Here is a 21842-nt window from a genome sequence, read left to right as displayed (position 1 = left end):
TCACAGTCAACATGAGGACGAACAAGATTTCCTAATAAGACCTTTTCAACATTGCAGAAGTTCCCTACAGTTCCACGAATGTCCCTGTTCTTTCAGGTCAGGGCTTCTCCACATTCAGCCATACGAAAACCTGACACACAAGCGCCACTTCTGCTTCTCTCCACACAGTGAACATACGGAGGTATCAGCAGAGGCTAGTCCCATATGCAGTTCTTGGCTGAGGGAGGTTTATTTGCACATTTTCAGACCATGGCCAGTCTTCTCACTGTGCAAGGAAAATACCCTTGCGTTGATTTTGCTGAAGACGATAATCTTGTGTTAGCAGCTGATGGTCCTGCAGACCCAGAGAGGCCCAGTGGCTGCTCTCCCGCTGCACGTATGAAGAGAGTGAGGACAGCTCTCTTCGAAAGAGGATCAAGGATGAGGAGGAACCACAGAAATGGAAAACTCAGGGGGTGGTCTGGCTTCAATTTTGTTCTGTTTTATTGTAAATTTACTTTTGTGGTTACAGAATCAAGTCATCTATGGCAATAAATTGTGGGGCATGAACTGAAAGGGATTCAATACTACAGACAGTAGAGAAACAAGCCAATTTGCAGGAGACGGCCCTATAGTACTCAAAGCACGTGCAAGGAGGGGAGATGGAACAGGCAAAAAACCTACGAAACTGCATGGCCATTTCCATCGCCTGCTACAGGCCAGGCTGTAGTCAGAGGGTGGCAAAAGAAAAACCATTACCTCCACTCACAGAAATTTATTAATTGGTTCTGTACAATTTGTTGGTCCCTAGATAAACTAGGAAATATTGGAGCAGAGACAAATCTCAGCCTAAAGCAGTTCTCCAAATGTGCTATCTAAGGCTCATAATACTGCCAGGAAGTTCACCTCTCAATCCTGTTTTTCAGAATGAAATATAACCATTTCCAGTAGATAACAACTATGAAAAATAACTCAGTATATTTATGAATGGCCAGACACAAATCACTGTATTCCTGAATCGGGCACTTTTTCAAGGGAAAAAGAGGAGAAAGCCACATTTCAGTTCTCCTTCCATACAAGATCAGTTAAGTATCTTCAAGATCTTCTACTATCAGTAGCTTCAGTATCTACAAACCAATAGTCATATATCCCTTCAGAGGAGTCACCCTGCCCTGAAATAGATACAGTCACACCAATAACAACTGCTAAGGGACTTAAATCCTCCTTGTCTTGAATTTGCAGAGACTAGATTTACTGATCTCCCAATCTAACATTCTAACTGCAGGCCAGCAGGAGCAGCTACAAGCCGCAATATCCAGTTGATGTGTTTTAGTTCTTTGTTTTAGAACACATCCTGAAGTAATGTGTAAGTAGGTTATGGCATCGCATTGATGCTGCTCCCTCTTCACTGCTTGATTCTGGGTTAAACTGATGCATTTTGCAAGTTCAAGCAGCCAAATCCTAATGCACAGTGTTATAAAAAAATCTCAGTGAAAAAAAAATCTCTAGGTGCTTTCCTGAAAAGACAGTGCAAGGCTGATCCTGTTCCTCTGAAATCAATGACAAAATTTCTGTTCCTATTAAAGGTTAAAAACTGAATTCTATTTGTCCATAAATCATTTCACTAGTTAAAATGAAATTTAACCTCTGTAAGTGACAAACATCCCCTCCTGTCAAACATACAGTCTGTCATAGCACTTTTGATGGGGCTATTAGTATCTTAAGAAAAGATTAAGATACTTGGCCAAATGCTGAGGTTGTGGTATCAGTTGTGTAAATTACATTTGGGCAAGACAGAAAAAGTAGGTGAATGCAAACTGATGAGAGGGATGCCACAGCGTCTTTTATCCTCCTGCTGGATGCTTTCCTTGTCACACAACAGTTCTTCCACCTTTTCAGGACAGAAGTTGCACCTATTGTCCACACTCATTGTTTACTGTCTCCGTACAAACAGGATCTCAAATGCTAGAACTGATGCCATACATAACATCACTTCATGGATCGCACGAAGGACCCACAGGACTCTTGCCCGTGATGACTTTCCTGCCCCTTCCTGCTGCCCATGCTTGCAGGGACCCTGCTATAGAAACAGCTTTTGCAAAAACATCTCTGAACTCAGTGACCCAGCGTAACTGATGATAAGCTGCTATTAGTACCTTAAAAACAGAGAGCAAAGGGCAGGTTACCACATCTGCCGTTGCTAACCCATTCTCATGCCTCTCACTCTAGCGTCTGGAATCTTAACACCAATCCTATTTTACTAAAAACCAACAGCAATCCAACTTATTTCCAAGTAAATCTCACTCCAAGGAAGTTCCATCTGCTTTGCCCTCTATTTCGCATTGGACAGTTAAGCTATAATGTCTCCAATGGATTTATTGCCTCAAACTTCTCCATTTCCTGATGTTATCTGAAAATAAATTAACATACTTTCAGTACGTTGCAATCAGAAGAAGTAACATCTGCAGCCAAAAGTGAGCATGGTATTTACACACTGATACACACCATGTCTTGCTCCTAGATGCATATATTACACCTTCAGCTCACTACAGGGCCCTTACAGAACAGCAATGCAAGTTAATCACTGCTCGTTGTCATTCCATTTGAAGAACTTGCAGCAATACTCAGAAAGCAGGAGACCAAGCATCCACAATGAAGTCTCGCATGCAATGCTACAGCAATGCAAGCCAGCCTTACTCATAAATCCTAAAACTCCTCAGCTCTTTCCCTAATGCCTGATCAGCCAGAACTACTGTCGTCCTCCCTCTCCCATGCATACGCACAAAAAAGGCTTAGGTCGCTTTTGCGCTGAACTGCTGTGCATTCACTCTCCCCGCTTTAGAAGGATGCTGCAGTGAATGATGCTGTACAGCTCATGGTAGACGCATACAACACTGATTTTCACATACGGAGAAAACAAGGGGTAATCTGGGGGCTAAAAAGGAAACAGTTTGTTTCCTTCGAGGATGAACACAACGCTGGAATGCACACAATACATTAACAGCAATCACAAATTATACAAAAGACTTTTTCTCCTTGATGTTAATTCACTTAACTGACTTTCAGCTCTTCCGTGCTTCTCACAGAGCTTTGACCACATATAGATAGCATCTGCATAAAATGTTAGGGGAGCATAAAACAAGATCTACATAAAGGCTTTTATAAGGACATCATTACACAGCAAGAATTCCTCCTAATCCATGGAAGAGAACAGGGCAAAACTGTTCCCACTATTACCCGGAAGAACAGAATGGTTAGCAGTGCCCGGTACCTTTGTATAACATGGATTTTTAAAACAAATCAGAGAAGGTATTTAAGCTCTGCTCTTGCTTTCATGGAAAAGCTGCAATGTACAGAGAAGACTTTGTAAACATAGTTGCATTTTTTTGCTGAGACTCTTCTAAGGGGCAGAGAAATTAAGAAGAAATTAAATATGTATCAGAGACCTGTGTCCAAATGCACATTTTCTCCTCCTTGCCCATTTCAATCTATAGTTTTATTTTACTGAGGAGCAATCCATTCTTAAAAATGAAGGAAAGAGAAACAGGTATTTCATTCAAGAAGTGAAAACTCTGTACACTCTGCTGCATAAAACATTAATTTTTACAAAAAACTTGAAGCCAGTTAAAAGTATTACCAAACTGCAGTCACAGAGCTCCCTGGAAAACATTTCCAGTTGTAAGATTTGCAAGTAAAAGCTGTACATTTCTAATGACCAACTAGAAGGATAAGACAGAGCAGGTATTATGAAGTCCTGTACCGTTTCTTTTGTTCATTTGCAAATGACACTTTGCCCAGTGCATGCTTTAAAGCAAGTAATAAATGCGATACTATCAGCACTGAACTTCTATGCATTGTCCACTTCCACATAACCATCAGAAGCTTGGCACCTAAAGCAAAAAAGAAAAGGATACAGAAAGCTGAGGAGGAGGTTAAACTGCTTCAGCCACCCACCTCTCCAGCCATTAAATACGGAGCAGCCCGTGCATGTCCTAGTAAGTATAATATGAAGATCAACCAATAAGAAGAGGCACCAATAAAATTCATGTCTTTTTAGATTAAAATCTGTTTCCACCAGCACAAGTGTTGAGCCCCATCTAGGTGTTATTAATTTAACCTAATTTGAACAATTTCCAAACATCAGCTCGATTAATTTCAACAGCATGGTGTTATGGAAAGATTTACAGTACAGGGGTTGTCTAGTAGGGAATTAATAAAGAAGCCAGTTCGTAGCCCTGAGTAACATGAGGTTTTAAGACTTCCCAGATTTCTAGTGGGAATACTTCACAGCACAAGCATGTTTTCTTCTGGGAGTGAAACCCACCAAAATTATTAAAAACTGAGATCAAATGGTGGTGTCAAACCCAAAGGAAATCATTCTACAGTGGAGAGATTTTTATCAAATGAAGAAAGTGGAAAATAGTTTTTGTTGTTGCTGTTGTGCTTTGGGTTTTTAGGTTTTGTTTGTTGGCTTTTTTTTTTTTTTTTAAAAACAGAACACAGACACACACGCAGAGTAGCTTCCCTCAAAGACAAAGCAAATTTCTATGGTTGGGAGTTCAGAAACCAGGACATTTATTTGAAAATTCATAAACTACTGAAAACTCTTAATTACTGTATGCAGAAAACATTTTCCCTAGCAAAAACTGTAACGTGGGTCATTCTCTAAGCTAGTGTTTCCAATACAAAGCAAAAAAAAAAAACACCCAAAAAGGAATCTAGGTAACAGCAAGAGCAGAATCCACAAATGTTTATTCCCACACACACCTCAAAACACTGAATTACGACCAACTTCAGCTGGACTTCTGAGACCCTTACCCTGCGACAGAGACTAGGAAGCTCAATTAGCAAAGCGTGGGTCGTCTTGAGGAAATTATCTAGATAAAGATTCCATATATTTAACAATAAAGCATGCTTTCACAACTGGCACTAACCACAGGAAGCAATCAAACTACAAACATTTCCTAAACCTAATCTGCTTCTGTTTTTTCTTTAGGCGAGAGCTCTTTATCCAGCAAAGGCAGTGACGGGAAAGCAGTCCATTTATTTATTTCTCTTTGCGCTGCAATAGAGCTGACCTTACGTATACCGATTTGGTATTTAACTCTCTTTCCCTTTCTTTTAAACAAATTTGAAAAATGAACCTAAATTGAGAAAACTGTTTTAAAAGGCAGAAATCAGCATCCATGTGGCACGGGAGAGGTTTGCCAGTTCTCCTCCTCACATCCTGCAGCTCTAATTGAAAAGGCAGAAACCAATTAAGTTTGACAGCTTTCAGCTATTCAGAAATACCTGAATTTCTGCACCAGAGATGGCCATCCTACATCCTGGTGCAATATAAAACCATAATTTCTATTCTGAAAAACTTAACACCACCACAAAAAAAAAGGGGGGGGGGAAGTGACGCTTCAAAGATTCAGCATGCCACTTCTTCAGAATGGTGTAAACTGCAAATCCTGAAATGATTGGAAATGAAAACCTAGTGCGTACGCTAATAATGAGGAAGTTTCTATTCAGGACTCGACTAGCCGAACAAACATAGAATCACAGAATCATTTAGGTTGGAAAAGATCTTTAAGATCACATATAACGAGAGAAGATAAATTCATAATGAGAAAAGATCAACTGCATTCCAAAACGTTTTTTTCGAAGAGGAAGGACACCAAATGGTAGTATTTGAATAAACATTTTTTTGTTCTGATCTCAACATCTCTTTTATTTAAATCACAGTGTAGCTGTGGCTGGTGGTGATGTGAGCTCTTCCCCGGAAAATCCTGCAGAGTCCAGTTGAGGGCTGCAGATACAGGATACGCAACGATAGGCTGAACAGGCACAACTGTACCATTTCCACAGTGCCACATGTACGTGCCTGTTCACACTCCAGAAGGATCAGGCTTGAAGCAGATCCCAGGTTCAGCCCATGCCAGGGCAATTTAGTGATAAGGTGGAAGAGACAGAGCTCACACATTTCAGGAAGGGATAGTCATGTCCATTAAGGCTCACTTTCAAGCTAGCTCATAAATCATAAATATAATTAAATCGGACAGAATATAAGCTGTTGGCACTTAACTTATTTACAATAAATGGTTGGTTTGGGTAAATGGACTGTATTTCAGCCTTTTACGTATCAAGCACCAGCTTACAACAGGCTCATTATGAGGCTGAGAATTCTTCCACTGTAAATCTTTTTTAATGGGGACTGGAGGAATGACTTTGCAGTTGTTTGTCACTAACCACTCGGAACCACGTGAAGAAAGCTCTGTGTGCACACTGACAGGCAGCCAGCGGGAAATCTCCATGTTAAATACAGAAGACCGTATCAGGATCTTTGCAACTGTACAATCCTATGCAAAACAAAAGCGTCAAGCACCTCACTACAGCAAAAGGTTTTGTTTAAAAACAAGGACCTTACTTTCTGCTAATCCTCTGCTCTCCAATGTGTTCTAGACAAAATGTGAGATATCTGATTTTGCATATAACCAGTAACGCGATGCTATTAAATTCCTACTCTTCATGGGTTTATAAGCCCATTGCAAATAATTTGTTCCAGGATGCAATTTGGTAAAGAAGAGCTCAGTGCACAGATTCTTTTAATATTACGTTTGCCAAAGAAACAATATCAGGTTAAATAACATTACATTGTAGAATTTTTCTTCTTAGGAGGGCCAGAGGAAGTAAAACTAAGGACAGTATCTTTCTCCTCCTCCTCAGTTATTTTTCCTGGCTTTACATATTCAGTAAATCTGTAGGCAGGAAATGCATTTCTACATATTATATTTTAGCCAATGGTGAATGCAAACCACAAGATATTATTTACATCCCTCTTCAGCTTCCAGTCCTTTCTGTGGCTTCAGTCTCCCAACCATCACAACTATCCCAGATCTCAGGAAATCTTATAAAGAAGTCACTAACGTCCCTGCAGATGTTCCCTGCTTCTGACAGCTTAACTAGCCAAAGAATCCTTCTCCTAGCTGAAATAACAGCTTTACTGTTTAACACGAAATACTCCAGGCCACTATCCCACCATAGAAACATATTATGAAACTCATAACTTGATTTGATAGTGCTTGAGTTTCTCAAAAAACGGTAAAGAAAAGCTGTATTCAGAGCACATGCTGAGACGAACAAGAAACAAGAAATAGAGAGGGATACGAAGTATTTACCTCCAGCGCAGCCTCTCCTGCTGCGTATCTGGGACAGAAGTGTTACTCACAGGAGATGAGGCCTTTTGTTAGTCAAAGTGGATCAGCTGCCTCTGGTAACTAACCCCCTTTGCTAAACTAGTTGCACTAACTCAACCCAAACTTCGAATCTGTCACACTGGTTGGGTTCAAAGGGCAAGAAAGGGAGCAGCTACTGGGGCTTTGTGCCACTGGGTTAGCCCGGGCACAGCCGCGCACAGGGCAGCCAGGAGGCAGAAGCAATTAAACAGGAGAATAAAGCACTTCCAGCTCTTCACCTAAAGGAGTGAAAAGTAAGAGCAATGATAACCCAGACCTCAAAATACGGTTTTAAGGGAGCCTGAGTCAGAAGGCGGCACAAACAGGTGTCCCTGCTGTTCTAGGGGAAAGCTCAGCATCCCCTGCCAGCCAGCACCCCCCGACGCGGAGCAACGCCCGTGGTGGTACCAGCGCCATGCGTTCAGCCAGAGCCACGTGCAGGCTTTCCCATTCATAAAATAGGATCGCAGAATCATTTCGGTTGGAAAAGACCCTTAAGATCATCGAGCCCGACCATTCACATCGAAAGGCAAAGGTGAAGACAATATAGCTACATTTTTCCTAAATAAAACAGCTCGGTTGTTTCAACTTCTTTCCCAGTTAAAAAAGAAGAAAAAACACCCCACAGCAGTACTTTATAATATGAACTAATGGAAAATATACTCATTTCACTCAAAACCAGTGAAGGAAACACTTTTAAATTAAACTGGCGTTTTTTAAAAAAAACCATCTTAAGCCATTAATTTCCTATAAGTTTTAGGTTTTGGTTTCTGTAACTTAAAAACAAGTTTAGGGTTCGGGGGGGGGGGTGGTTTGGGGGACTGCTTTCTGTTGTTTTTCTCTCAACCACGTAACAAAACTCGCCTAAGGGGCTAAGACTCTCCATGCCAAGTTCCACCCAGAATTAATTTTAACGACCAACATTTTTAAACCCTGAAAACTGGAACCACTAATAAGCCCTTAACTTCAGTGGTGCTAGCAGATGCCACCATATTAAGTAATTTTTAAAGAAAAAAAACATCTTTTAGCAAAAGCATTTTAATGAAGGTTCTATTAACTAGTCTCCTGGTACTGGGATAAGTCCCCTGGAATGTAACAGAAAAACTTTCATCACTGGTTTGAGGTTTTCTTTCTGGAGAAGAGCTGCGTACCACACTCGGGCCTGTTTTGGGATCCCCACTGGGACCCACCAGCAAGCTCTTTTCTCCTTCGTGTCCACTCCTCTGTGAACCACCCCCTGGCAAGAAAAAGAAGAAATCATATCACCCCTCCTTCATGTTACCAGATAAATAGCTGACGGAGAGTCTAATGTAACTACTGCACCTCCATCTCTGTCTTCAAGCCCAGTTGCAGGCTTCAGCTGTAAAACAAGCTGAATGGATCTGTAACCTTTACAATCGTTGCCTCCTTCCCTCATGTCTTTTAGATACTGGCAGCATTAGAAAACCTCATTTCTAAATGACAGTATCAACAGATACGGCAGAACTGGTTACGGCAAAAGTTACAAGTACGCACGCAATAGGACAAGCCACATTAAACACTGTCTCAGAATAAAGGTCATCAAACTCAATGGTTACTGATGGAGCCATTCATCCTGCTACGCTTTCAGCAAGGGTTCAGCTACCGTGGTGGCAACATCATTACTAGACGGCATTTTTCTGGTATAAGGAGACCACAGAAATCTTCATCAGATCTTCAGCAGGAAAATGAATTGGAGGAGAGAACCACAACCATGAAAGAGTAGGAGCCACTCCATCATTCTGCCCTCTAGAAAGCGGCTAGCTTCCCCCTCTGTCTCTGTTTTCACCAGTCAATATGCAGAAAGTCTTCAGACAGCCTGCACTCACAGCCTGTTACGGGTCAGAAACGGGCATCTGGGGCTTGGCTTTTACTTACTTCTCACGTCTTTTACTCCCCACGCCTCTGCAGAGAGATGGCAACTTCTAAGTGGCATTCTCTCGTATTCCTTCTTTTTCAAGGACAAAAGATCAAGAGCTGTGGGGGAAGCACTCCACATTTTCACAAAGACAAGATCACACATTTGACAACTATCCATTTGAACATTATGCTTTTAGGAACATTTACTTTTATCAGCCAGCAAGTCACATTAATCTAACAGTTTTTAATAACTACCACATCTTTATCAAACAAGTCATGAGGTCGAGGAAGAAGAGTTACCAGGTACGTCCTCTTTCTCAGGTATGCACAGTACACTTGCTTTGTTCAGCCAGTTAAGCAGTATTTTGGGGAGAAAGTGGAAAGGACCTACCTACAGGCTGACCTACTGTGTTTGGAGTCACTTGCTAAGAGTCAGCAATCCATGCTTTTGGGGCTCAACAGGCTGAATTGCTACAACATTACGTACACAGAGCTACACTGGAGAATCAGATACTTCTGCTGGTGCAAATGCATGTGCTCGCTGAGAGGTGTTAGCCAAAGAAGGCAGATTACATCTGCTCTCCAAAGGCTGAACTGGCTCCCGGTTCACTTCCGGATGCCATTCCAAATGTTGATTTATAAAGCTGTATGGTACATGACTAGAGCCAAGGCTGCCGTAGAGAGGATCTCTCTTCCCACGTATGGTACGGCAGAAAGGACACTCCTGCTTACAGCTCTAGGACTCAGCTTCAGAGAAGAGGGAGAGCCAGGCTCCCTCGGCCTCGGGCCTTGGACTACAGTTAGGTCCCTTTTCAAGAGGAACACAGCTGCAGTATGCACCCAGCATGGGGCCTTTCTGCCTACAGCGTTTTAATCAGAAGACTGAGATGGTGAGGTAGCTAAAGAGTCACGGAGGAGTCAGTCCCAGGTAGCAATGGCTTAAGAGATTGAATAGTCTTAGTGGCATACATGTGCACAGATTTGGAGAGGCAAAAAAAAAAATGGAAAAAAACCCATAAAGTAGCACAGCTTTTTATTTTGAAGGAGAAAGAAGTCTTTTTTACTACTTTCTACTTGTCCATGGCATTCTCTGAGCTCATCTATTTGGTAGGTCAGTATGACACTGTGATCATATTAATATAATCAGGAAGGCTCAAACCAATGTCAGAAACATTACATTCATTACAAAGCCAAACCCAGACAGTCAGATAATGTCTAACTTGAGCTTTTCAGTCAAGCAGTACGCCTACTTACTGCGTACTTGCTCATAGCAGTCCATATGAAGTCTACCATCCAGACTTCCAGCTTGAGCAACAAACTTGACTTCAAAAAAAGGGAAAAATAAAAAAAAAGCCCACACTTCTGTTACTCTGCATTTTCTCCAAGCCTAAAAATTGGTGGAGTGTATGACAGGTCCACCTCATTTTTCTTAATGATGTTTTTATTATTCTTTCACTCAATTAAAACAGAAATGGATATTGCATCTTCTGACTGTATAATTGTTATTGTAATCTGTTTTCGATCACTGCTTGGGAAATGGGTCCAAAACAACATAAACTATCCACAGCCTCAGAATACAAGTCATTTTCTTTTACTACGATACTTAAAGAGACATCTATCATGTTGCTCTGCTAGCATGTTTGTATTATGGCAAAAAAGTTATTTGTAAGTTGGGAAAAGACATTATGAAAATCACCTTTTACTCCAAAGTATTGTATAACTCATAATTTATAACTACATTTCTTAATAACCATTCAAAATAATAAGGCTGGAAATTGTGCACATCTAATTTTAATATATAAATAATGGAAATGCATATCAACCAAAATACGCTCAAAATATGAATTTATATTACTTTCAAAAAATAGTCTGGTTATAGTTTTGAAAATTATATGCTTCATTTCCAATATACGCCTGTCAGCTAAATTTATGACAAAACACTCTCTGTGAGTTTAGATTACCATGATGGTAAATACTTCTATGTGAGTTTCCTCACTTATCTGAAGTTTCCATCCAAATGCAGACAAAGTCAGCATCTTCTAGAGAGTGAAGTGTCGGTGATACACAAGTAAAGAGAGACTAATCCAGCCACTTCTCAACATTATACAAATAGAACATCAGAGAGAGAGACAGAGAGAAAGTAACCTTGTGGCTATATGCAGCAATACCAATCGTGGTTTTTGATTCAAGAAACTCCCCTCCTGACATTTCTTGCCAGATTTAGTACTTTTGAAAAGGTTTACTGTCAACAGAGTGTCTTTTAATCTCAGCATGTGTCTCTGGGGAACAAATAAGAAGGGAGCATATTTAAGTGGGAGACATTTCTACTGCACTCTGAAAATGTAGTGGGAGTATGGTTATCTCATGAGATGCCTCAGCTTTGTATAAAATATAGTCTGACAGGTTATTTTTATTTTATTGTATTTATCATCTTTTTATTTAACATCATCTGAGCTTTTTTACCTTGCTGACATTGCTACTAACAAGGTACAGTTGTGCTCAGACTGTTTAATATTGCATGTCCATCTGATACAAGGACATCAGTTAGAGCAAAACTGATGGTTGGACTTTATGATCTTACAGGTCTTTTGCAACCTTAATGATTCTGTGACTGACAATTTTTACTATTAGCCAGGTAGTTTTCTATTTAGAAAACAAGTCATATGCTTAAACTTTTATCTAGAGCTACCTGTCTCTTTTTTTCAAGTTCTTTTTGTCCCCTTCGTACAAATAATGGCAATCCTCTCTTTTTCCTAACATTGCTGCATGCAACATCAATAATCATTCAGCATTTGCCAAGAAAATTTAAAATATATCTTGAGTTCAGACACGAGATCTCCGCCCTAACATCCGGCTTAGCATACTAGCAATGCAGGGCTCACACTCCGTCTTTTAAGCAATCCTGTAAATTATTTGTGTAGCCTTATTCCCAAGTAGAAATGCTTCATGGAAGGAGGTTTTATGTCCTCAGGTATTAGCAACATCAATGTTCACGTACTTAAAAATCAGAGTAAGAATTACACTTTAAAAAAAAACAAACACAAAAACCTTTCAGACATTGTCTATAAGGGTTTCACAATGTCAGCAGCCTTAAATTGCTAATGGACAAATGCTGACGTCTTGGTATATTTGTAAATCTTCAGGGGATACCAACAGAGCAAGTACAGGTATTTAAAAAGAAAAAAACAGCTTAAAATACTAGTTTATGTTTTTTAAAAACCTCTCTAAAATACAGGAAATAAAATTGGAAATATGAAATATTTTTCCCCTTACATTTGGATCAATGTAAAGGAAGATGGGGACAAAGTACGCACAACAGCTGCAATATGTGCTTTTGTACAAAGCACAGGAACTCTAGAAAAAAAAAAAATTCAAACTATAGAACTGTGACAATATAGACAACATGACTTGCTGGCTGAGAACATACCACACATTAAAGCAGTCAACACTTTTATGAATGGCCACAAGAACCTCATCTAGAGGGGCTAACAATTCCCCCCAAATTAAACGGCAAAACGTATTTTCTGTCTTTCACACCACTAATCAATGTAAACGCATTTGTATGTAACCCCACAGCAGAGACGTCGCTGATGAGCATTCTGCAACAAGTACAAAGCTTGTTGGAGGGCAGGGTTTTTTTACTATGGCTGGAGGCTAGAAAACATTTCTCAAAAGCCATCTAATACTCAGCTGCCTTTTGTCTGCTGTGACTATTTCTTACATCTGTGTTAGTGACACATGTCATCGTGGGGACCAATGCATCTGACCCAGGACATGTCATACAGTAGGAACCAATTACCACATGGCAATTTTTTCAAAGCTAGAAAGGGCATCGGTTCCTCGTTCAACACAGCCGGCGGGTCTCAAAACCAATTTGAGCTTCAAAAGGAGAGCACGCTCGTTCAGTAGTTACAGAGTCTGAATCAGGCACAGGTTATCTTGAACAAACCCCCATCGTATCAATTCAAAGGGACTTGGTAATACTTTATACCTTGAAAAACCGGGCCTTTAATCCTAAAACACAGCAGTAGTTACTAATTGAACTAAATTATGATGAGGGGTGGTAATTAAAGGCCTAACTTATCTATGCCTTGCAATTTGGGATTTGAAATAAAATCTTCCTAAGTTTTACAGATCTTCAGTTATTTTGAAAAGTTTAAAAATAAGATTTAAAAGCAGGTTGGGAACTGCTCAGTCACAAAAATAAGAATTTTCCTAAACAGGCCACACAGCTGTTTGGTGAATATAAATACATGACTGCAGTAAAACTGTCTTCATTTTACAACATCATAGATGCCATATTGTATCACCATCTTCTGTGTCAATGCGAGTGACAAAGATCTTACTGGTCCAAGTATTTTACTTAAGCTCCAAGTCACTGTTGTGACCCTTTTCCTTCCCATTCCACACAGACAGCTTTAAAGAGAACAGCAATAATGGAAAGTAACTGCAAAAATAAATATTCAGACTAGCATCTCCATGAAAAGTATTAAACTCAAATGCTTTTAAAGGTATTTTAAAGTAACTGATACCATCTGAAAGTCTGTGCTACAAATAAGAAACGTTAAATATTACATAGCTGTCTGTTGAAATTACTTGATTACATTATGCCAGGTTTTTTCTACTTTTAAATCTAGATTAAATATTCAGTAAAATAATTTAAATAGAATATAAAGACTCCCGAAAACTAAGTATTTAGGAAAGAAATCTTTAAACCTCACTTTTAAGTGTTTATTCATAACAATAAAAGCTTAACACTGTTTTTCTTCCTTTGATGTCCGAATCCTTCATCTAAATTCTGAGTGAGAAATATGTTGCTATTTAATGTCTTGAAAATACGTTTCCTCACTGGTATCTTCATAGCTTTTAATATGATTTTGCCGTCTTCATCAGACATAAAAACAATTCTGAAGAGCCACTGACAGAATCACCTTCACAGAAGTTTTCAAACAAACGCCCTATAAATAATTGACAGTAAATCTACTCTGTTCTATCCCAGTGAAACTAAGAAAAGGCAGGACCCAATTTATAAAGGGGGGGAGTTGAGAATTAACATTGACTTTTTCAAAGATGTTGGTTTCTTTTTCTTTCCTTTGGTTCACGATGAGAATAACAGCATCTAGTTAACTAATGTGGCCATGGGTATGGGGTGGGGAGGAAGCGGAGAGATGACTCGAAACACCTAGGAACTGCTGCCGGAAAAAATAAAATCTTACTACAGCTAATCTTAAATCTTGAAGTCAAAATTGTCAGTGGCTTTCTGCAGATGCAACTTAAGAGTTCCAAAATTACTCTAAACATCAAATTATGCCTAGGTCACTGAATGGGTGGATACCCTATATTCTGTTTAATGCGTATGTTCAATTGCACGTATATTTTAACCAACTGTGTCTTTATTTTAATAACAGACCAAGTACTGAAAACACATAAAGAAAGACTATTTTTCTACCTCAGCAAAAATGCAGCTGATACACTACATGACCCTCCAGGAGTGACTGCTCTGATTCTATTTACATGACATAATCCAATTGTGGGGGGGGGGGGGCTGGAAATCAGCAAAAAGACCAGTAACTCGTTTTTAACCATCGGTCACGAAAAAGAAATCACTGTCCTGTTCTTACTGTTCCTGTAAAATTAAAGGTCTCTTCCTCATTATGTATCAGAAATGTGTAAAATCCAAGAATTTACATTTCCTCATAATCCCTAATGAATTAAATCAAAGCACAAGGCAACATTTTCCAACTATTCCGCACCAGATAAAACATAAAATATATTCACATACTGCTGGTTCCTGAACTAACAGGGATTTGCGGCTTTCACGCTTCTGTATCTCGATGCGTTTAATTCCTTCAAATAGCTACAAACTTTCAGGCAGCAGGAAGATACTCTTCATCTAGGATCTAGGCAGGAAGACTGTCTAAAACTTTACCTTGCACTTTTCTCAATTCACAGGGACAACTGAAACATGTCTCCTTACTCCGTTCAGGATGCCATTTGGAGTTTAATGTTAACTAACCGTTTAGGACACAGGACCAAATTTGATCAGGCTGTACTCTTCTGTTTGCACAGAAGTGGATTTTCTCTCCAGTAAAGTACTTTAAATCCTTGTAAAAGATCTAAGTGGTAGCACAAACCCTAATGACATTTTTGCAGAAATACTTAGAATGGATTTTGACAAACAGCTCTTTAACCATCCTCAGTCGGCATTTCTGTTGCCCCAGAGATATATTAAAACAGATTTCTAACTACACCTAAGCAGACAAGACTGTGATATATCAGAACTTTACGGGGCTTACAGCAATTAGCAGCAGTGCTCCGAAGAGTCACTGAATCCACACTTCTGGTACATCCGACTTCATGCAAGCACGGTAACCACAGCTACAGATTAACATCCCAATCATACAATTTAGTTTCAATTGTCTGAAAGTTTTCTCCTCCACTAATATTCTGTAAATTAAATCACACATTTTAACAGTTAAATGAATAGGAACGTATTACTATCAGACTGTGTCCAACTACTCTAACCAGCAAATTTTTTTGCAATCATTTCCTGCTCCAAATTTGAATGTGTGTCTTGGCTATATTTTGGTTCTATGTTTCTATTTCAGCAAAACCAAACTTCAGAACAGCCCATTCTGTATACTGGCATTTTAAGTTGCATTCAGAGGCTTTGGACGCTTATCTTCTACGCTCTTCAAAATCAACGCATACAGATATATATATATATGCATATGCACATCCACTCATACACAAACAGGTTCATGAATTGCAATCAACAATTTTGTAAATATAAGTTTCCTAGCCATTAATCATCCCTTTTTTTTTTTAATCCTTATGGAGTGAATTACTAACTGAGAGGAGACGCCAATTCTAGTAAGTGAATGTTACCCAACAGGGATATAAAGCTGTCAACACCATAGTGCTCTTGCTTGCTCTAAACTCTCTCCCAGGCTTCATATGTTTTTTAAAGTGATATTAGCCTTTTTTTCCCAGGGACCTTTATAAAACCTGCCTCTCCTGAACATCTGAGCACCTGTGCTTTATTACATACAGGTTTTAAAACAGACTGGTTAGATAACTGCTGGGACATTTTAGAAGGCACTGGGTTAAGTCAGGCAAACCAGAACTGGACTCTAAGACATTGGACTGACGCTAACAACATCGTAAACAGTACCGAAACTTTTAAATCTCCTATTAAACACAACGTTTGAGACCCTGTTTATCTTTTTAGTGACCTTCACTAGTTTATTATAGCTGCTGTAATGGCCCTTTGAATTAAGTACATTCACGTCAGGAATAAAAAAAGAGGAGAGCGATAAGGCAAAACTTCTCATGAGAACAATTGATTTTCTGTCTGCACTACAAAAGCTTAGTTTAAAACACTTTTTCACTCATAAATCTAGAGCGAAAGCTGCAAACACCTACAGCACTATAATATTTCTCTATTTCTCAGGGAAGTCACCAGAAAAATAACTGTAGCAAACACTACGATTATAAAACTTGTTACCAAAGGTCATCAATCTCATCATAGCACCGGTTAGTTGAGAGCTTACTGCTCTGTTCGTGGGGATTAAGTTCAGAAACAGGTATTATTACACCAAAAAGCCACTTGACAAGTAGGAAAGAATTTCAGCACTTACGTATCTAAGGCCCAAAATGAGATGAAAAAAAGAATTGCTAGCATCTGTCTTTGCTTTCAAAACCTTTAGATATACTTTATAGAATAAAAAAATGAATAAAATCAAAACTAAAATGGTCTGTAGTTTCCAGTAAAGTATGTCAAATTTTTTCCCAAATGAAGTTCACATTCAATAAATATTAGCGCTTTTTAAATCTTGAAAAATAAGAAGAAACTGAAAGACTGACAACTGAAGCCTTAGATGTCATTTCACTATGACTTTCAATAGTTTCCTTTTTATCAAACACTAGGAACAATACTAAAAGAGCCTTTATTGATATTTATTTGAGGAGAAGTTTTATACTAATTTGCCCGTATATTAAAAGTAAGCCTTTCCGCAAACGTCTACAGCTGCATTTCACAACTCAAGTGAAGAAATTACTAACACCGCAGCAATCACTGCAAAGACACAGACTTCCAGAAATACCCGAAACTGTGCGATCGGCATTCAGAAAAAGATCACTTGGTCACACAGGTTCTTAAAGATCAAACTTGAAAAAGAGCAGAGGAAAAAATATCTGGAAATTAGCTTTGCTGATTTATCTTGAGAGCATTTCCAGGAGGAAAGAAAAATGAAATCAATTTTAAACAGCACCATTATCTTATTAAAAAAATCTGCCTTAACTAATTTAGTATTGAGTATTATAGAACCTAGGTAAGTATTCAGACAAGAATAATTTTCTTCTTGCTTTCAGTATCAATAAGGAGTAATGAATAAATTTTATTACGAATAACCTAAAACCAAAGCGATTGAGACTGTTTAAAGAACACCAGCTAAGGAAAAGAAAAAAAAAAAAATTACTCCTGCATTTCCTGTTCTCCCACACTTTTAGACTCCAGTCTACACCAACTTTATAAATGAGTTGAAGAGTAATGAATGAAAATGTAGGCTCTTAAAAGTTCGCTTTCAGAAATGAGAGTCTTTGTCTTAAGTGGAAGAAATCTTCCATAAGTTAACAGGCCAGATTCAAGCTGAACCACCGATATAACTATAAAAGCCGGTGGATTTCTCTTGGCTAACGCAGCTGCAATTAGAAAGCAACATATATATTCCAAAACATTTAAAAGCATTCCTTTAAAGTATATTTCTATAAATGCTCCAAGGAAAAAAGATTTTAGCTCCAGTTCTAACATTCTCTTTAAAATCAAGCAGCTATAATGCCTCAGTCTCGAGAAAGGCATCCAAAAGTACATACATTACTTTTTATATGATTAACTAGTTCATTTTTAAAATTATTCAACAAATTATTTCTCCACCAATTCGTAAGTGGCATAGTACTACAAGTCTTTCACTGCAAAGCTGCTTCTTTTTTTTCCGTACGTTAGAAGAACACGTAGAAGAGGTTTAAAAAACAGATATATAGTCATCCAAGAAACATAAAAAACTGGTGAGATCTCTTACCCTTCATGAGGTATATAAGTGAATCCTACGCTTTTAAAATAAAGTAAAATCTGCAGCCCCTTCGCAAACTTCAGCAATTAGGAAGCCTATTGAGCCAAAGAGGTCTAAAACAAGCATCTAATGGTAAAATCGCTAAATAAACCTCACGTAATAGAGAGTCATGTGACGACTGTATCAAAGTATCTCTTGAAATGTCACTTACACAAACTCTTTGTGTATAAACAACTACATTTGTGTGTTACCAGTCCGCACATTTTAAAGCACAGAGAGATTTTTTTTTAAAAAGGTAAAGTTATTCGTGGCCTGCCCTGCATTATTTTGCTCACAACATCAGGCTAATTTCAAGATTTTTAAATATATTTTTCCTAACGCGAGGCTGCACTGCGTTAAACATGACAGCATCAGAGTTAAGATGAGAAAAAGAGGGCATTTAGAAGAGGTGACTGGAAAGCTGAGCTGCTTGGAAGAAAAGGGGAAAGAAAAGTAACTACACATGTCACTTACACATGCTCTGAACACAAAATTGACCAGCAACTAGACAGCAAAGTGAGGATGGAAGTCAAAGCATTCTAGAGAATTGCAGGAATGCCGCGAAACTAATGTTCAGTAATTTTGCCGAGAGCGCTGAACCTTGCACGTGCTTTGCCCTGTCCTCTTTTACAACAACTGCTACAAAATGCTATTTACAGAAAGAAAAAAAAAAACCAAACCCTAAACGCAAAGATAAACGCTGCCGGTTTTTCCACCCTGGAGACCCCATCCTCAGAGCTGTGACGGTGGGTGTAACACACCTAACTCCTGTCACACGCATCCCCGGCTGCCTGTACCTAAGCTGGAGGCGATGCCCTCTTCTGCCGGCGCTGCCCGGCCCCGCCGCCCCGGCCGCTGCCGTGCCCTCCGGGAGCCGCCGGCGATGCGCGGGGGCTGCCCCGGCGGCCATCCGCCAGTGCTCGGGCAGGAAGCGCGGAGCGCGGGGCCCGGCTCTCCCCCCGTTACCCTCCAGCAGGATTAGGCCTGGCCTTTTGTGAGCCGCCGAGCTAGAGCCCGGGCCCAGGGCTGGCCTCTTGAGGAAGCAGGCCTTCTAACCAGCCAGTCTGCCCGCCGCTGACCTCGGCACAAGTCCTTCCCCGGACCCCGAACGCCGCCGCGGCGCCGAGCAGCTAAACGCTTTCCAGGAGAGCGGGCAGCAGCCCGCCAGCTGCCACACGAACCTGCCGGCACCTCCGCGCGCAGTGCCGACCCGCCCGCCAAATGCCACCCCGGGCACGCCGCTCTGCGCGCCCCGGCCAGCGGGGCTGCCGCGCCGAGCCGGGCCGGGCCGGGCCGAGCCGGGCCAGCCGGCCGGCGGTGCCGCCGTGAGCGCCGCCGCACGGTTACCTCCCACGGGCTTGGTGACGGCGCCGTTGGGCCTCCCGCGGGTGCCCATGGGGCTGCCGTTCTGCTCCAGCCTGGCCACCTTCCCGGGGGGGGGCCCTTTGACATCGGGGCTGCCGCTGCCTCTGTCGGGGCTGTCCCGCAGGCAGGGGCTCTCACTCCTCCGCTCCATGCTCGGAGACGCGGCTCCCGCTGGCAGGTCGCAGTAGAAGGAGCACGGACCTAGGGCGAGAGAAACAAGGGGCGCTTCAGCGGCCGCCGGCCCGCGCCGCCGCCCGGCACCGGGCCCCGCTCGCCCGCCCGGGCCCCCGCGGCGCCTCCCCCGGGCGGTTCAGCCCAGCGAAGCCGGGCGAGCGCCGGCCGGGCGCGATGCCGCCCCGCTCCCGCCGCCAGAGCCGGCCCCGCCAAAAGCGAGCGGTTCGGCCCCGACGGCCCCGGCCCGCCCCGGCCGCCTTACCCGCCCGGCCCGCCGCGGCGGAGACGGGGGGCCGGCCGCCCGGCCCCAACCTGCCGCGGGCGCGGGCAGGCAGCGCTGCGCCCCGGTCCCCATCGCGCCGGGCGGGCAAGCCGGCAAGGCAGCCCACCCGCCCGCCGCAGCCAGGTGCTGCGCGCCGGCTCCGGCCCCAGCCCCGGCCCCGGCCCGCCCTCGGGAGCCGCGGGGAAGAGGCTGCCAGTGCGGGCGGCCCCGCTGGCACGGCCCCCCCGCGCCGGCCAGCTGTGCAGCTGCCGGAGTAGCCGGCTGCTGGCGAGGAAGCCTCTAGCGAGCGGCTCCCGGGAGCTGCCGCTGTACTTACTGCTTATAGCCTGTCTGTAAGTTGGCTGAGTTGGGCTCTGTCCATGGATCAGAAGTAGAGAATCCAGGGTGGAAAGTTTTCTTGTTTCCTCCTCTCACGCCGCTTTCTTCCCTTCTACTCCTTCCCCCCACCCCCAGCCCCCTCCTTGCCCTCCTCCGGGGGTGCCGAGGCGGCGGGGCCGGGGCGGCTGCCCGCGCTGCGCGGGGCGGCAGGGGCCAGAGCCCCTTCCCGGAGGGTCCCGGGTGGCGAGCGGAGTGGGGAGGTCGGGGCGAGGGGGCGGGGAGCCGCGGGGCCGCCGGCTGCGGCGCGGAGGAGAGGGGAGAGGGAGCCGACTTCTCACACCTTCAGCGGAGAAAATCAATACCGGGGGAGACGGGGGGAGGAGAAGAGGAGGGAGCGCCGCTCTCCCGGGCTCCGCGGCGGCGGCGGGTGCCTGGCGGCGCGGGGAAGCGGCGGCGGCGGCCCCCGGTGTGTCACTTTCAATCGCTCCCTCCTCTGCCAGCGACAGCAGCGGCAGGAGGGACTCGCCACAGAGAGCGGAGAAACGGTTATTAGTTGCGTTGAGTCATCGAGGCAGAGTGAGTCCTTTTTGGGGTTGTCCTTGGTTTCGGGTTTGGTGTGTGTGTGCGCGCCTGTGTGCGTGTGTCTGCCTGTCTGTCTGCGCGGCGTTCCCGTCCCAGGGCTGTGCATCCCAAACATCGCCACCCCTCCTCGCCTCCGACACCCCTCCCCCTCCCCGCCCCCCCGCAAAAATCAAGTCTCGGTGCTATCTCGGGATCGGGCGCAGACGGGCGCGCAGCAGCCCACCTCCTCCCGGCCCGGCCCGCCCCGCGCAGCCCCGGCCCGGCCCGGCCCGGCCGGCCCCGCTGCGCGCAGGGGTGGGAGGCAGAGACCCACCTGGCAGGAAATTAAACACCGATAAATAAATAATACATCTCGCACACGAAAACCGAGCGCGGCGCCGCGCAGAGGGAGGGAGGAGGGCGGGCTGGGTGGGGAAGGGGAAGCGCGGCAGGACGAGGCGGCGGTGACAGGAGGGACCCAGGGCAGAGGGCGCAAGGACAGGGGCAGTCGGGCTGGGGGAGGGCCGAGGGGGAAGGAGAGGGAGAGGAGGAGGAGCCGGGAGAGAACGGGGAGGGGGGGGCGGATAGAGGAGAAGCCCGAGTTGGGGAGACCAGACCGACCGGGGAGGAGCAAAGCTGCCACCGGCATCCAGTCCAGGCGCCCGGGTCGGTCCGACGCAGCCGGTGCGGCCTCGCCGCCTCCTGCCACCCGGGCCCCCCCGGGGAGCACGAGCGACGGGCAGAGACCCTCCCGCAACCTCTCCCAGACGGGGCGAGGCGGCACTAACTTCTCGCGGTGCGGCGGGGGCTGGGCCCCCGGGGCCGGTCGCGCTTCCTCCGGGGCTCCGAGAGTGGGCGAGTGGGCGAGCGGCCCGGCCCGGCCCCAGGTAGAGCCCCGCCACCGCCCTTCTCTCTGCGCCCGGCTGCAGGCAGTTACCGGGCTGGCCCTGAATA

General features: G+C 43.6%; 1 protein-coding gene across 1 annotated transcript in view; it reads right to left on the bottom strand.

Moving 5' to 3' along the window:
* SATB2 (SATB homeobox 2) overlaps positions 1-19745 on the bottom strand; it is a 130542-nt gene extending 110797 nt beyond the window's left edge. The window contains exon 1 of the mRNA XM_059820559.1: positions 19535-19745. Within this exon, the coding sequence (XP_059676542.1) occupies positions 19535-19703 (169 nt within the window). The 5' untranslated portion in view covers positions 19704-19745. The remainder of the gene's footprint in view (positions 1-19534) is intronic.
* Positions 19746-21842: the final 2097 nt, after the last annotated feature.

The sequence above is a fragment of the Gavia stellata genome, chromosome 8, assembly GCF_030936135.1.
Source record: "Gavia stellata isolate bGavSte3 chromosome 8, bGavSte3.hap2, whole genome shotgun sequence".
In the NCBI taxonomy this organism is placed as follows: domain Eukaryota; kingdom Metazoa; phylum Chordata; class Aves; order Gaviiformes; family Gaviidae; genus Gavia; species Gavia stellata.
This window is presented reverse-complemented; position numbering and strand designations above follow the sequence as displayed.